We start from the raw sequence: 16702 nt of genomic DNA on the forward strand, positions 1-16702 counted from the left end.
ATTTCTCAGCTCTGCTAATGCTCTTGATAGGAGGGCACTAGGGAGTTAGTCCAATCATACCCCTTACTTATTAACAAACCAGATTAACTGCAATTCTGAGGATGCACTTCCCTGCCGTTCCTATGGCATACTTTACATATTACATATATCTAGAGCTAAGTTTTTACAGATATATAGATATATGTCTGTATGGTTTTTCTTATTCTCACATTATAGTCACTATTAATGTGTACGCAAGTCTTGAATCAATTAAGTCGTCTACAGATCCTACCTGTAGTTAATGACCAAGTGTATACTCTTCACTAATATAATGATATATATTTATATATATATATATATTATATATATATATATATATATATATATATATATATATATATATATGTGTTGTGTGTGTGTGTGTGTGTATATATATATATATATATATATATATATATATATATATATATATATATATATATATATATATATATACTGTATATTGATATACTTGATATATATATGTTGATGAGGTCTTAAACACCAAGACAAATGATATGCAGAACTAACGAGGCTTATTCAACCAAATGTATTTAAAATTCTTAAAATAGAACCTTCTCTGGGAGTATTGTAAGAGATAAATTATTGTGCTGTATAGTATTTAAATCAAAATACACCTGGACATACAAGTAGTACCACACTGTAATTGATATACTTGAATACAATATACTGTTGATGAGGTCTTAAACACCAAGACAAATGATATGCAGAACTAACGACAGCTGAGGTATGTGTCCACACCTACAGTGGAAGCTAAAACCAGCTGTAATATGGCGCTGTACTCTGCGATAAAACTGAAGTCGATACGATACGCAGTTCAGTTAACTAATCCTGCATCTTCTGCAAACTAAAGGGCTTTACCTGACTAGAAACGTTCGTCACAGATTACTACTGAATAACAATGTTTCGCCAGCAGGTGTCACACGCTGAAGCGTAAACGTCCTTTTTATACTGTGCTGTACGATTGCGGTAACATCTCAAATATGCCAAAGCGTACAGTATGTCAAAAAAGCTAACCAATGCTTTTGCTGAAAAGATGGGAAAATTGTAACCGTGCTATTACATAAGTGAACCATACAATAGACCCTGAGTCAGTACGGTGCCCTGGTGCTAGATCATACACGGGGAAAAATAGGGATGAGACGCATGTGGGTAAGAATTTAAACAAAGTTGAAAAACAGTCGATTTGGTTAAAACATTGCCTAAAAGTAGAAAACACACGTGTTCTTAAAATGTTCGCAGTAATCAGAGCAAATAAATAAATACCCATTTTTCTCCTCTGATGTTACATTTTTTATGTGTATTTATGCAATCTGCAGTAGTTGTACACACACGTTCATAATTTATTTTCACTTTCTGTGCAGCTGTGTGAACCTAAGACCGAGAAGTAATGGATGGGTTTCTTGTCAACAATGTATTTCCCAAGGGTAACAAAAGTGGACAATGTACACTGCATTGCAGTGCAAACATCCCGTCCTCTAATCTTATAAAAACTAACCAAGTTTATTTTAGTAAATTGCAATGTGAACGCAAATGACCTGTCTGAAAAAACACAAATATTAACTAAAATACTACTACTACTACGACTACTAAACTGGCCATTTGCAAGACCAGGAAATGTAAGATGAGCGGGGAAGGCCTCTTTGACTGCGGAGCCATGTTCAGGGCCCTCGTCAGTTCGTGGGTTAATTTAGAGCGCGCCCACGCAGAGTCTGCTGGCGACATGGCATCGTTTGTCGACCAGTGGACACTAGGGGGCGTGCTCTGTACCACCTCCCCTTTTGTTTTGAATATTTAATTTGCAGTCTTTTTGACTGGTTTTCGTTTAATTAGTTTAAGGCCCATCCTTTTTAGCACCCCTAAGGGTGCTAATTTGAATTTCTTTCCAGCTGTCTTTGGACAGCTGGTGTAGTCCCATTAAAATGGGCCTTAAAATAGGACTACTAATAATAATAATAATACAAACTCCACTTCACACCCAAACTAACTCAGTGCATTTGCTTCCAGGTAAGTGTGAACAGGTTCATTGCTTTAAACCAAAGGAACTGAGTTCAGAATGTTTGTAACAAAGCCCAATGTGAACACAGCCTTAATATAAGCATACAGTGGATTTACATTTATATGTTACTGACAGCTCTGATTTTGTAATACACTGATATGCTTATTCATATAAAAGCTGCTTTTCTATTTACTAAATAATAACACAGCACATGCCCTGAATTTGCAATTGCTTTACTACAATTCAGAAACTGATTATCCATATCCATTCAATTTTAAAGCATGGTGGTGATTTACTGATGTATGTATATAGGTAACTGTAACGAGGTGCCCTCCCCTGTGTGCATTTTCTGTTATATGTTGCGTGTGGTGTGTTAAATGTTGGTGTATAGTCATTGGTACACGGGATATAAAAGGGTCTGTGTAACACGAGTGTTTAAAATGTATATTTGTATTAGACACGAGGATTGCACAGCACTTCACGTGTAAGTCAAATTTAATATGTGAGCACGGGGAATTGCACTTTATTAATTCAAGTGCAATTGTACCGCGACTCCAATTGAATGATTGATTAGAGTTTGAGTCACGGTACAGCTGCATAAAAGCAACATGTTTTCACATACTCGGGGATGGGTGTTCGGCGAGTGGAGAACGGGATAGGAGACGGAGGTAATAGTTAAAATATCTGCTCACCCGTTTTTGTTTGTCTATTTATTTTGGCGAATGTGCCGTGGCCTGTTTGTGTTTGTTACAACCGTTTATTTTCTGTTCTATTTATTTATTAAATGCTGAGCGAAAGCATTCGCTCAGCTCCACCAGACTCCACCTCTCGTTGTTTTTATTTTCTGGCTCTGGTCTGACGCCACCCACCCCGGCCCTCTTTGTGATAGTAACTAAATCAGTGTGATACAAGTTCTGGAAACACAAGTTATGAAGCGCACAAGCTCTGAAAGTAATTTGCTCTGTCAATGACATCAAATAAGCTCTTCCACCAAAAACCTCATCAACCATTTACACAAATGGCTCAAACTGGATTCTTAAACAAGATTTAGCATCCTCAAAGACTTTAAATGACAGAAGGTAAGGTTCTAATCAACCCTTAAGCCCAACCTTTGTTCATAAGAAGATCAGAAATTGAAACTGATCTTCAAATTACTTCTAAGTGACTTAGAAATTTATAACAGGGTCCCTCCAAACTTCTCGCTCATGCACAAGACTAGAAAGAGTGGGCTGAGGGTGGCAGGGACTGAAGAATTTTACCTCTTTGAAAACATATCCTCAGTGGGTCTGTGGGATGGGCCCCAGTACCGCATTCTACTTAGACAATATTTATGGGTTTTGTGTTTTTTGCAGGGACCCCTTTAAATGCCATTGTGCTCATAGTAGCTGTGAAGTACCAAAAGCTACGACAGCCACTCATATATACTGGTCAATATATCCCTTACAGGTTTTATATTGGTTACCTTTTCAGTATTCACGGTATTCATCTCAAGTTCTCAAGGTTACTTTGTTTTTGGGAAGACAATATGTGCAATAGTCATTCCTGGGATCAGTGGCAGGTAAGAATACACAAGTTCATTCCTCTTTACATTCCACATTTCTCCTTTTTTTCTCTTCACCTTTTCTTTTCCAGCTAAGTGGTGGTTGTGTTTTCTATTATTAATAAAGCTGGATTAGTCTACAATCGAGCCTTAAATTAGGAGACTCCTGGACTCATGCCAAAACAAAGCCTAAAATGAAACTTTGCCAAGCATAACGCTGAAGGAATATTGAAGCGGTTTCACACTTACATTGTCGAACTCGTCAGTCTCCAAGGTTATCAGAGTCAATATGTTGTGTTTTGCAGGGTTGGTGAAAGGATGGTCTCTTGCCTTCCTAGCCTTTGAACGTTACATGGTCATCTACAAACCCTTTGGACATTCTCGCTTTGGCTCGCAGCATGCCCTGATGATTGTAGCATCTACCTGGGTAATTGGGTTAAGTGTTGCACTGCCACCTTTTTTCGGCCGGAGCAGGTAACTTTTATGTTCCTTATCAATTTTATAATCGTAACTTATCATTTAATATAAATAAGGCTCAAAATCTACAATAACACAAATTTGCCTAATTATGTACCTAATACAGTAAATTGTTCATTTAAAGAAAAAAATATAGTATCTGATACAGGGGGCAGTCCTACTTGATTGTTAAGCAGGCGAAAGATCAGTGTAATGCTCATACTGTATAGGCACGTCTTTTAAATGGTTTGAGGGGGTATGCTTTAAACTGTTTTTAAGGTGTTAGCTGTAAGTGTCAATTTCAGATGATGTTCATTAACTGGGGAGCAAACCACTGCTTCAAGAACCTCCAACAATCATCCTTTGAGGCAGCTGAGACAACTGCTTATTCATTTTCTTCAGCACTCCCTGATAATTGTAGTATTTGTTGGCAAATTAAAAAAAAAAGACTGTTGACTGCTAAGGAATATATAGTAGAGACGAAGTACAATTTGCATTATGCATTTCTTTATCTGTAGTTCAACTATATATAATACCAAGCTTCATCCCTTTATGAATGAGACTTAAGTGTAGCTGATATCAAAGGACTGCAGTCATCTCCCACAGATTGCAGTTGTTGTAATTGAGTTTTTCTTTCACCTTGATTCTAAGTAGCTGCCCAACAGGCAGAGTCAGCAACGACGCAGAAGGCTGAGCGTGAAGTCTCCAGGATGGTCATTTTCATGGTGGGCTCATTTGTTTTCTGTTATGGGCCCTACGCAGCACTTGCCATGTATATGGTAAATAATAGAGGGAGTGATTTGGATCTGCGTTTGGTCACCATACCGGCTCTGTTCTCAAAGAGCTCCTGTGTCTACAACCCACTCATCTATGCGTTCATGAACAAGCAGGTAGGATTCACAACAGAATTCCTTTTTTGCCGAAACTAACTCTACTCTTCCATTCTGATCTTTTATGACTTATACTCCTAAGCTATTTAGTAGTATGTTTGCTTCATTGAGAAGTCTTTAGTATAAAAGGTTTGTTTTATAACAAAGTTTCTGTTTAGTATTACCATACACCTTCATTTTGCCAAAGAGCAACATTGAATACACTTCATATTGAACTAAAAAATGCCCAATTTACTTTAAAACCTGCAAATTATGCGAAGACATTTTGCTATGACTGTTTATCCCTAATAGCCACAACTTTTTATTTAAATGTTTGTACTGCTTTGAAGACTAACCATACTATACTTGAAATGAAAAAAGATGACACATAGCATCTTTTCACTTGTCTCTGGACACAGTTCAACACCTGCATCTTGGAGACTGTGTTTGGAAAGACCATGAAGGATGACTCTGAGGCGTCCAGCACAAACAAAACTGAAATGTCATCCGTCTCCTCCAGCCAGGTCAGCCCCAGCTAAGAGGGAAAGCACCTTCCATCACCAAGACCACCACTGCTGTTTCATCCTCACTGAGAAATAGACAGGAAAAGTCAATAGCACAAAAACCTGCTAAATACTGAGCCACTTCTCAGATGGTTCCTGTACTGTAGTCACAAAAAGGAATTGCTGGCGCTGCTTGAGTTTCAAATGTAAAACTTGTAAAGACTTGTGATTAAATTCTGCATCAGTGCCAATATTTAAAAAAACTAAATACAAAACAGCAGTATTAGATACTGCAGTGTACACTCTTGTCTAACCACAGATATCTGACTTGTGCAGAGCAAACCTTTGTGAGGACACTAAAACAAATACCTTTGTATAAAAGCCTTTAGTGCGTAATTGCTTTTCAATTAAATATTGACAGTAAAGCAATGTGTATAGTGTGACAGTTTGCAAACAAATGTAGGCATTAACGAATATAATGTGAGGCACACTTTAGTCTTGAAATTACATTTTATATTGCAATTGATTTTGGGATCAATAATATCTGTCCACTTGACATATACATATATATATATATATATATATATATATATATATATATATATATATATATATATATATATATATATATATATATATCTTAATTGGTTGTTTTGACAAAATAGCCTACATGTTCAGTTCATATTCCAAAAGACAAAAAAAAAAAATATATATAAAAACTTGGTAAGTTTGTAACCAATAGAGTTGTTGATAAAAATGTTAAAAAAAAAAGTCTTAATTCATGACTCTTTAAAATTGGTTTTGCCACTGTAATTAACTCAGCAAATCAGTCATTCCTGTACTAATCTAACACACTTGCAGTAGTGAGATAAAGTACGATTTCTAAAAAGAGATAACCAGACATTGTTCCTCTACCATGATGATGCATAGCAAACTTGTTAATAAGGTTTTCCCTATTTGAAAGAGCATTTTAAAATTACCTTGTGTCTTAAGCCTGTACATTATTGTAATAAACTTTACTCCCAATTGTTTTCAATGCTATCCTTACTGTAGCTTGTACTATTCATGAATAAATGTTTACCTGAATTATATGATACAACCAGTTTTACTCAACTAGTATTTTGAATGCGATATACTGTCTCCTGAATAACCGATGTGAATAAGCAGGGTCCAGAAACATAATAAACGAAAGGTGTTTGCAGGTTGATATTACTTTAGCTTGTTTTGGCATTCAGAGATCAGGGTTTTTTCTGCATACATGTAGATTTAAAAGCTAAAAAGACTAAGCACACCTGAAATGATGGAGATTAATTCTGCAGTCATCAATTTTGACATGGAAGCACGTGCCCATAGATCAGGACTATAATACAAACTTAGATGACCAAATTCTCAAAAAAAAAAAAGAAAGTTGAGATTAAGTAGGTATTTTCAGCCTGAAAAAACACAAAAAGGTCTCTGTCCAGGTAGAATGTGAACATACATAAAGAAGAAAGTCGCAGCTATGTGTCTCTCCAGTAGTAAGGACTTTACAATTAACAATTTCTGTTAATGTGTTAAACAAACTCCCATGGAGTTAATAAAATGGACCATGGTTTTATTAAAAAAAAAAAAGTTTACTATTGAGAAACAGGTCTGTCCATTTAGCATTACATACAATTCAAATAGCTTAAAAGCATAAAAAGTGTTCATGCAATATTTTTCAAAGTGTGTGGTACAATTTCATAGATGTCCTTTGTACCACAGTTACTAAGAAATAGCAGTAGTAAGTCATTTAAAAAATCTGCATCAATTAGACTGTTTCAAACTTTGATTAACAGCAACAGTTCATTACAATTCAATGGCTCTATACTGTATCCACCTTCCATACAACGTATAATTGATTAATTATAATTTTTATATGGTAGAGTAAAATACCAATTTTACAAAATGTTCCAAGTAATACAGTGGTTGAGTTATTATCACTTCACCTGATCTGTAGTATATCCCAATAGAATGTTCTTGAGAAACATGATCAATTACTTTACAATGCACATATTACAGGGTTTATACACATTTTAAATTGATTTTTAAAAAAGGCAACACTGAAAAGGTAAATCCAAGGTTGATTAAGAGTACAAAGTAAATGCAGCAAACTGCCTTTCACCAGATAAACCCTTGCACATGTACAACCTGTAGCAGCATTACAGGTAAAAGATAACCAAGGCATACTTTTTATTCCATTTTCTTTCCACTATTCCTATCTCCGTAACAAAATATGAAAACGTTTCTGGACAAAATGTAGTGTATTGAAAATGACCAGCTATTTAACAAGCTAAAAAACACAGGACCTGCCAACTGTTCATTTGGCCTTTTGTTTTCAAAAATGATCAATAAATCTGGGCTGGTTATCTCACATGGGCTTGGTTATGAATTTCATTACAGGTTCAGACTATCTAAGGAAATAACTGCAATGGCTGAAAGCTTATGGTCTGTTGAAGAGTACATTACCGGTGTGTGTGTGTGTGTGTGCGCAAAGAGACAAATGGTAAAATATTCTCTCCTCCAAACAGGAGGACATTAAGTATTCCTTGAAATTACACTTACCTAAACACTCATAGTAAAGAAATAAGTATTCTTCAATTCACAATCAAAATACAAAAATAAAAAAGGGCTAAAATATGGAGGCGAGTGAAAAAGGTAAGTGTCATAATGATGCCCTGCAGTGGTGATGTGGGCCAGGACCCCATTTCTCTCTCAACAAAAACAAACAAACAGTCTTGGGAAAGTGTTAAATGGAAGCAGTATAAAATAAATTATCTAAGAAACTGGATCAAGTAATAACTAACAAAAAAAGCTTTAAAACTCATCATGCCGTACTAAGGCTTCTCCAAAATCAGTTGCTTGACTTCCAACAAACAAGTCATATTTATTTACTACTTCTTCTTTGGTGAGTTTGCCATCCTAATAAGAAAAACAAAAAAAAAGTTAAACATTTATAGATCAAGAAAACACTCAAATATTAAGTAATATGAACGTGTAGTTAAGATGGTAAAAACACTTAAGTTTAACATTTAAATTGTTCAGTGCCTACTAAACAAAGCAAGTGTGAGTGCAAAAACACAGGCATCCACAATGTATAACAGAACTGCTTCTCACCTTGTCCTGGTCAGATTCGTAAACAAGGTGCTTTGCTTCAGCTTCAGCATGGTCGTAGTCTGAAGGCAGAATCCAGTCCTTGGTCTCCTCTTTGTCCATCCTACCATCTTTATTTTTGTCTCTGAACTCCACAAACTGTTCCCGCTCAGTTTTTACCCACTCAGGCTCCTGAGGGTCTCCTTCATGACTATACATGTCCCCTAAAAAAAAAGTTTGAAAAGGCACAAATAAAAAAAAAAACAATAAAACTTAGATTTGTAGTGCAGAAGCAGGTCAACATATACACCCACTCCTACTTTGTAGCCATTACATTTACACACAAGAGGGGGAAAAAAAAAAAAACACATCTTACCAATATACTCTTCTAGATCAATAAAACCATCTCCATTCTTATCAATATCTTCCATTGTTTCCTGGAAATTGAATAGGGGAATAAAACTTGTTACTAGTATTACACAAATCACATCCTTGCAACTTCTACCTTGACAGGAAGTCAGTCAACTACCAACATCAAAATATGAAACTGCAGAAAAACTAGCTATAACCAAAGAGTAAAGTTCTTCAACCTAAAAGCACTTACTGAAAATGTTCAACTTCATCTTGAATCTATAAATTAGGCAAGGGATTACATTTATCTCCCGATACTATGCTGGGAGGACATAAGAACTGTGGACAGCGTTTTCCTTTAATGGTAAGCTCTAAAACACACTTGGCAGAGGAATTGAGAGTCAAGTGTTTAAGACACACTTATTTGCTCAGACTTCCTGATTTGTTTCAACTGGTCTGTATCCATACAGTACATCATTTCTTTGTTTGCTACTTCACTATTGTAGTTACTAGAAAAATGTGAACAAAATTACCAGAACTACAATATCCTTCATGTAGTCATACTCTTCTGGGTGCAGGAAAGCTGTGAATTCTTCTTTGGTGGCAATCAGGTTGCCATCCTTGTCTGCCAGTTTGAAACGCCTCTCATCCCTCTTCATCATCTGTTTGTAGTTGAAACCATCTTCAGGGTCTGGGTCATCTGAGAGGAAAATAAACGATGTAATCTAGATAATCTACTTGAGGATCATCAGACTTCAAGCCGTTGACAAGTGGCTCACTCTTGGGTTTCTCACCACAACCTTCTTACCCAGATATGTGCCATAGGTGACATTTCTGTACTCGTCCCAGGAGATGGACCCATCATTGTTCACATCGAAATCATTCCACTGCCGATCCACATTATCATAGACGTACATCTTCTGGGCCTTTTTAATCCAGGCCTTCAGCTCATCCTCAGTCACATACCCATCCTTATCCTCGTCAATCTTATCTACAATCATTCTACAAAAGAAAGAGCCGGAAAGTTGTTGCTTGACATTTTCTAAAAAGAGAAGCCTACCTAGAATGTAGCCGTAAGTGGCATTTTTGTATTCCTCCCAGGATATGAGGCCGTCCTCATTAAGGTCGTGCCCCTTCCACTGGCAGTCTAAGTCTTTGTAAATCCAGTGCTTTTGAGAAAACTGTATCCAATTTTTCAGCTCCTCTGCAGTTACAAACCCATCTTTGTCTTCATCAGAGAAGAAATCCAGGCATATATCAGATGTAAACAAAACAAAAACAAAAAAAGCTAGGGCTGGATATTTTACTTTTGTTTAAGATTAATTAATTTAAAAAATATTGTATGGAGAGACAAAATACCTTGTTCCAGCTGCAAGAAGCTTGTATATTCTACAGTCAATGGATATTTCACCTTGAACTAGTCCTAACTAAATAAAGCACAGTAACCTATATTTAAGTGCAGTTTTAGTTTTCCGGCACTCTATTTCAAATACTAGTGGACTAAAGTTTATCCAGCCTTAGGTTTCCAGATGTACAGTCCTGTGCAAAAGTTTTAGGCAGGTAAAGTAACTTTTACTGTAAAGTAAGAATGCTTTCAAAAAGACATGTTAATAGATTATTTATCAATTAACTAAATGCAAAGTGAGTGAACAGAAGACAAATCTAAATCAAATCCATATTTGGTGTGACCACCCTTTGCCTTCAAAACAGCATCAATTCTTCTAGGTACACTTGCACAAAGTCAGGGATTTTGTAGGCATATAGTCAGGTGTATGATTAAACAATTATACCAAACAGGTGCTAATGATCATCAATTCAATATGTAGGTTGAAACACAATCATTAACTGAAACAGCTGAGTAGGAGGAATAAAACTGGGTGAGGAACAGCCACACTCTGCTAACAAGGTGAGGTTGCTGAAGACAGTTTATTGTCAAAAGTCATACACCATGGCAAGACTGAGCACAGCAACAAGACACAAGGTAGTTATACTGCATCAGCAAGGTCTCTCCCAGACAGAAATTTCAAGGCAGACAGGGGTTTCCAGATGTGCTGTCCAAGCTCTTGTGAAGAAGCACAAAGAAACGGGCAACATTGAGGACCGTAGACGCAATGGTCGGCCAAGGAAACTTACTGCAGCAGATGAAAGACACATCATGCTTACTTCCCTTCGCAATTGGAAGATGTCCAGCAGTGCCATCAGCTCAGAATTGGCAAAAAACAGTGGGACCCTGGTACACCCATCTACTGTCCGGAGAAGTCTGGTCAGAAGTGGCCTCCATGGAAGACTTGCGGCCAAAAAGCCATACCTCTGACGTGGAAACAAGGCCAAGCGACTCAACTATACACGAAAACACAGGAACAGGGGTGCAGAAAAATGGCAGCAGGTGCTCTGGACTGATGAGTCAAAATTTGAAATATTTGGCTGTAGCTGAAGGCAGTTTGTTCGCAAAGGGCTGGAGAGAAGTATATGAATGAGTGTCTGCAGGCAACAGTGAAGCATGGTGGAGGTTCCTTGCAAGTTTGGGGCTGTATCTCTGCAAATGGAGTTGGGGATTTGGTCAGAATTAATGGTCTCCTCAATGCTGAGAAGTACAGGCAGATACTTATCCATCATGCAATACCATCAGGGAGGCATCTGATTGGCCCCAAATTTACTCTGCAGCATGACAACGACCCCAAATATATAGCAAAAGTCATTAAGAACTACCTTCAGTGTAAAGAAGAACAAGGAGTCCTCAAAGCGATGGTATGGCCCCCACAGAGCCCTGATCAACATCACTGAATCTGTCTGGGATTACATGAAGAGAGAAAAGCAACTGAGGCTGTCTGAATCCACAGAAGAACTGTGGTTAGTTCAAGATGTTTGGGCCAACCTACCTGCCAAGTTCCTTCAAAAACTGCGTGTAAGTGTACCTACAAGAATTGATGCTGTTTTGAAGGCAAAGGGTGGTCACACCAAATATGGATTTGATGTAGATTTTTCTTCTGTTCATTCTTTTTGCATTTTGTTAATTGATAAATATAAACTATTAACATGTCTATTTTTGAAAGCATTCTTACTTTACAGCATTTTCACACCTGCCTAAAACTTTTGCACAGTACTGTATATGCATAGAGCTAGTTCGTTTAAAAATGTATAGGGACCAGATGGCACTATTGCCACTGCCAAGAAGCTATTAAGTTTCCAACAAGACCACATGCAATCCTGTAAAGTTAGAATCCTAATACACAGGACAGGATTACCAAGATACCCAGTACTTAAACAATGAACCACACAATCAAATGGCCTTAGGTGTGGAATGTTTGTACTCCTTTAAATCTAAATTTGTACAGCCAATCAAACAGGTTTTTTTTTTTTTTTTTTTTTTTTTTTTAAAAACACAAGGTGATAAGTGATCAGGGTCATAAATTTGAGTAAAGGCACTAAAGTTGACATGTTCAGGGAGCAATGGCAACCCCTCAATTGCTGATCAAGGGATTAAAGGAAACATTGGCAATGTACAATTAGAAAATGGAACAAAGATGTTCTTTAAAATAGATACTGTCAAGGTCTCTGTGGAAGTAACCAATGAGATGTATTAGAAAAAGTTGCACTTGGCAAGATACATACAAGATGCTAACATTTAGCAACAGTCTTAAATTGTTTAAAAACCAGTCAATTGTGTAGATACATTTCTGCATGTCTCATTTGTGTGTTAAATTGGTGATTAGTAATGTATACAAAACCAAAGGTTATAAAGTTGCAATTAAGAGTAAGCCATTATTTTGTTTGACAGTAACGCAAAGAAACAAAACAAAAAAAAAACAAATATAGTAATGAATAAGGTCGCCAGCAACCAGTTTCAGAGCAGTTGTAATTGTTTATTTCTTAGCAGAAACCCTTATCCAGGGCGGCTTAAAATTGTTACAAAATATCACAATACTATTGTAACTCGAACAACACCAGCATAGTGAGAATTGAAAAAGTAATGGGATTTGTAACGTGGATTACATATGTTGACATCCCATCTAAAAACAGATCATAATACATACTCATTATCAAGTACTATAGTAATAAACCCTGAATTGTGTATTCAAACCTCCAGACTGAAGGAACAGATGGACTTTACTTTGTGCTTGACAGAACCAGGTTGTATTTCCTCATTGCACCATTTTCATGGTTTTCAAAGCGATGTTTACTGCAGTTACCCAAAACTAATAAATCTGCCCTCGACTTGAATACAGTAGCAAATGGAACAGGCTGCATATCCCAAATATTAAGTCTTATGTCAGCTACCCCTCCCCCATTTCTAGAATGGAAATTTTTGATGGGTGTAATCTTACTCCCTAGAGTAAAGACAACCCAGGCAGTTTCTTACCCAAGCCTTTCCTTGCTCTCCTCTGGGGTGAGCTGGTCAAAGGTTTTGGCATCTTCTGCTCCCAGGAAGGCATCGTGATCATACTCAAAGTTTTCGCCATCATCATGCACTTTGTCACTGAGCTGGGGGTCGTGGTGAACGCGGTCCTTCTTCTCCGTGGGTTTGCTCAGAGTACACACCACATAGAGTGCCAAGCAAAGTAGAATCTGTCGACACTCCATTTTGATATCCCAGGCTTCTAATGGAGGAAAGAGCGACCTAATTAATTCACATTTTTTAATAAGTAGAAGTGTGCCTTTTTGGACAACAGAAAATGGGTACTCTGCAGAGCTATTACCATTTGCCAAAGTGGCACACAGTGCGCCCTGAGCTCAGCTGTGTCCACAAATGATCAAATACTGTTTTTGCATCTCACTGATGAGAAAATAAGTGTGCTCTATATCCTGCAAGTAATAGGCCAATACTAAATATGCAGTTCTATTGTAAAACAGTGTGAACATAACCCTGTTTTCTCCCTTATACAAAAGGAAGGTGTTGCTAGTATACAATGGAGGTTTAAATGTTCTACTGCAATAATTAGTTTTGCGCTAATGGCTTAGTGTAGGCTCTTGATTTTTTTTTTCTCCCCAATGTGCTTAACGAAGCACCAACAGGTAAGTGAATAATAAGATTTTTATTTATACCATAACAAGTAGTCCATCCAATATATTATATTATATATATACACACACACCTATTTATAAACTTAAAGGCAAACATTTGGCATTAGGAGATACACAAGTGTACTTTGACTTTGCATACAAGCTCACCAAACTCTACATTTGACTATTGGGTATTCCTTTTTCTTGCCTTGTTAAATGTTTTGAAATACATGTTGAAAGAATGCAGGCCTAGATTGTAATCTTGATGTAAATGGTTGGCTTTGATTACATTTCATTACATTTCCCTTGCTAATTATTTGTTTATTTAGCGGGCGCCTTTATCCAAGGCAGCTTACCTATTTCTTGAAATGGTGAATTAGGGTTACATTTGATACACTGAAGATAAACAGCCAATATGAAAGCATTAGCTGAAAAAATTTCTGCATGACTTCTTCCAATATTTTACCTCAGACCTAAGGATAGGGTGTTTACAATCATGGCTGAACTAGCCATTGGGAACCACTGTACAGTCTTTCATTACTGATATGCCTTAAGCATCAATCCAAATACTTGAAGTGTACCACTTTTCACAACCAAGAAAAACCCATTTGATGGTTCTTGTGCATACTGTGCGCCAAAAAGCTAGAGGTTTAATACCATGATATTAAACTTTAGTTATAGACCTGCTGTGAATGACTGGTAACTTGAGATGGTCTGTTCTGGTCGGACACCGATGTCTGGCAAAGCACTGCATTATATTACTTGACTGTCTTTTTTGTTAGGAAAATGAATATTGAATTCCAAATCGAACCAAAACAAAATGCCTTGGGGCGATTCTCTAAATAACATTTAAATTAACTAGAAGGTATTCAAACAGCGAGACAATGGAAATTAGCTTGCGGCAGTAGTGGTATATTAGAATCTTTATATATATATATATTATATATATATATATATATATATATATATATATATATATATATATATATATAATATATATAAGTTTAATTTAATACACGTGACTTATCAAATACTACTGGGATGGTGCTGATAGTCCGTTATCGGCGTTATGTATACACTTTACTACTCTGATGATGAAGACGAGATGTTGTAAATAAAGTCTGCAGGAACAATATAGTGCTTTCTGCTACATCTAAATATAATTTAAAAAGAAGCTATATTCAGCATATACAAAGCAATAAAATAAAGCTAAAATTGTATATTACAATAACACACTTTACTTTACAACGCACTGTTTTCCTCAGAAGATATTATTTTATAAACCCACGAAATAAACAAACATGTAAAAAGTATTTCTTATTTAAATACATACACATTTATTTAATGCTAATATGCCACTCACCCTTTCGTTTCTTGATAGTCTCTCTAACTACCACTGAATCCCCTCTTAGTGCCGGATATACACCCTCCGGCCGCAGCATTTCCTGTAAAAAAAATAAAAATAAAAAAAAACTTCGGCGAGCCAATCACGTCTAAGATCTCGCTGGCCACGCCTCTTACATTTAGCCACTTCGGCGGTTCCCGATTGGTCCACACCACAACTAAATTTATAATCATATTGGCTGAGAAGCGCCACGTCTCCACGATGGACAGGGAGTGGTGAGCTATACCAGTGTGATTGCAATTTTATTCCTGGCTTCATAATCATACACTGCATACGTATCTGAAGTAAATCAAAGTACAAAGCAATGGAAACTCCAAACCAACAATATGAATATAAAGATATTCATAATATTGTTTGTTTAATTTTCTAAATAGAACCCAAATATTTTATATACGCAGTACAAATCAAACGGTCCACTTAAGAAGCTGGCAGTTTTTGTATTTAAGTACTTGTACGGTGTATAGATACAATGAATATAACAAAATTCCTTTTAAGAAATCTACATTGTTAATTTTTTTTGACGTATGACCTAATGTTATTAGTCATAATAATATAATGAATTGCACACAATGTGGGGGATACATGTATTTGTTACATTCAGCACAGTTATGGCTATAACGTCTTAAACCCCCGCTCTGTGGCAACGAGGCCACTGAGACGGGAAAGTGGCATTAGCACTGGTGCATCGTGTTCCCAGTGTCCATAATCCACCTCCTCATACGGAATATCTGAGTGATCTTTAGTGTCTTTTAAATCACTCAATCTCTTTATCAGATGCTTGTGAAGACAGTAATCACACTTGTTGCAGTAACAAAAGCTCAGTGTTTGCTCCTTTTCTGGAACACAATCAAAACACACAGTTAAGTAGTTTCCTTAACAAAATGAAATAATAGAGACTTTCCAGACCAGGTTTCACAAACTCTAATGTAAACACAGGCCACCTTCGCTATTGTGTATGTAGCAGTCATTTTCCAGCTTGCATGTCTGCAGCTCAGCTGTCTTCTAGCAGCAAATGAGGATTTAAACACTAAAGACTAAGTGCTTTTCATTCAAAATATTTATTTTCACATTTTCAACAATTACCATAAACAAACACAAAAACAGCATGTAAACAAAATGGAATTTAAAAAACTAATTAAAATTACAAAACTGAAACACTATGTGTTGATTTAAAATCATGAAAATATATATATATATATATATATATATATATATATATATATATATATATATATATATATATATATATATATATTATGATCATATATATATATATATATATATATATATATATATATATATATATATATATATATATATACACACACACACACACACACACACACACACACACACACACACACACATATTGTTCAGAAAAGTGTTTGCCTCAGTGGTTTGACAGCCTGTTTCACAAGGGATCCTAAA

General features: G+C 36.3%; 1 protein-coding gene and 1 pseudogene across 1 annotated transcript; one reads left to right on the plus strand and one right to left on the minus strand.

Annotated features, from left to right (window-relative positions):
- Positions 1 to 3243: 3243 nt before the first annotated feature.
- On the plus strand, positions 3244 to 5442 carry LOC121319129 (annotated as a pseudogene).
- A 1529-nt stretch (positions 5443 to 6971) lies between these two features.
- Positions 6972 to 15333, minus strand: LOC121319898 (calumenin-like). The gene is made up of 7 exons (XM_041257842.1): positions 15233 to 15333; positions 13229 to 13466; positions 9677 to 9870; positions 9402 to 9568; positions 8894 to 8954; positions 8542 to 8741; positions 6972 to 8346 (listed from the first exon to the last, which is right to left on the minus strand). The coding sequence occupies exons 1-7, from the start codon at positions 15309 to 15311 to the stop codon at positions 8242 to 8244; spliced, it is 1044 nt and encodes a 347-aa protein (XP_041113776.1). The 5' UTR covers positions 15312 to 15333; the 3' UTR covers positions 6972 to 8241.
- Positions 15334 to 16702: the final 1369 nt, after the last annotated feature.

Source organism: Polyodon spathula, chromosome 8 (assembly GCF_017654505.1).
Source record: "Polyodon spathula isolate WHYD16114869_AA chromosome 8, ASM1765450v1, whole genome shotgun sequence".
Classification (NCBI taxonomy): domain Eukaryota; kingdom Metazoa; phylum Chordata; class Actinopteri; order Acipenseriformes; family Polyodontidae; genus Polyodon; species Polyodon spathula.

Excerpts from the sequence above, each read along its gene's own strand:
- LOC121319898 (XM_041257842.1), bottom strand. The coding sequence starts at position 15,311 with ATGCTGCGGCCGGAGGGTGTATATCCGGCACTAAGAGGGGATTCAGTG. Across the intron at positions 9,871-13,228 it reads GAGAGCAAGGAAAGGCTTGG|AATGATTGTAGATAAGATTG; the intron begins GTAAGAAACTGC and ends TTTCTTTTGTAG. Across the intron at positions 8,347-8,541 it reads ACGAATCTGACCAGGACAAG|GATGGCAAACTCACCAAAGA; the intron begins GTGAGAAGCAGT and ends TTTTCTTATTAG.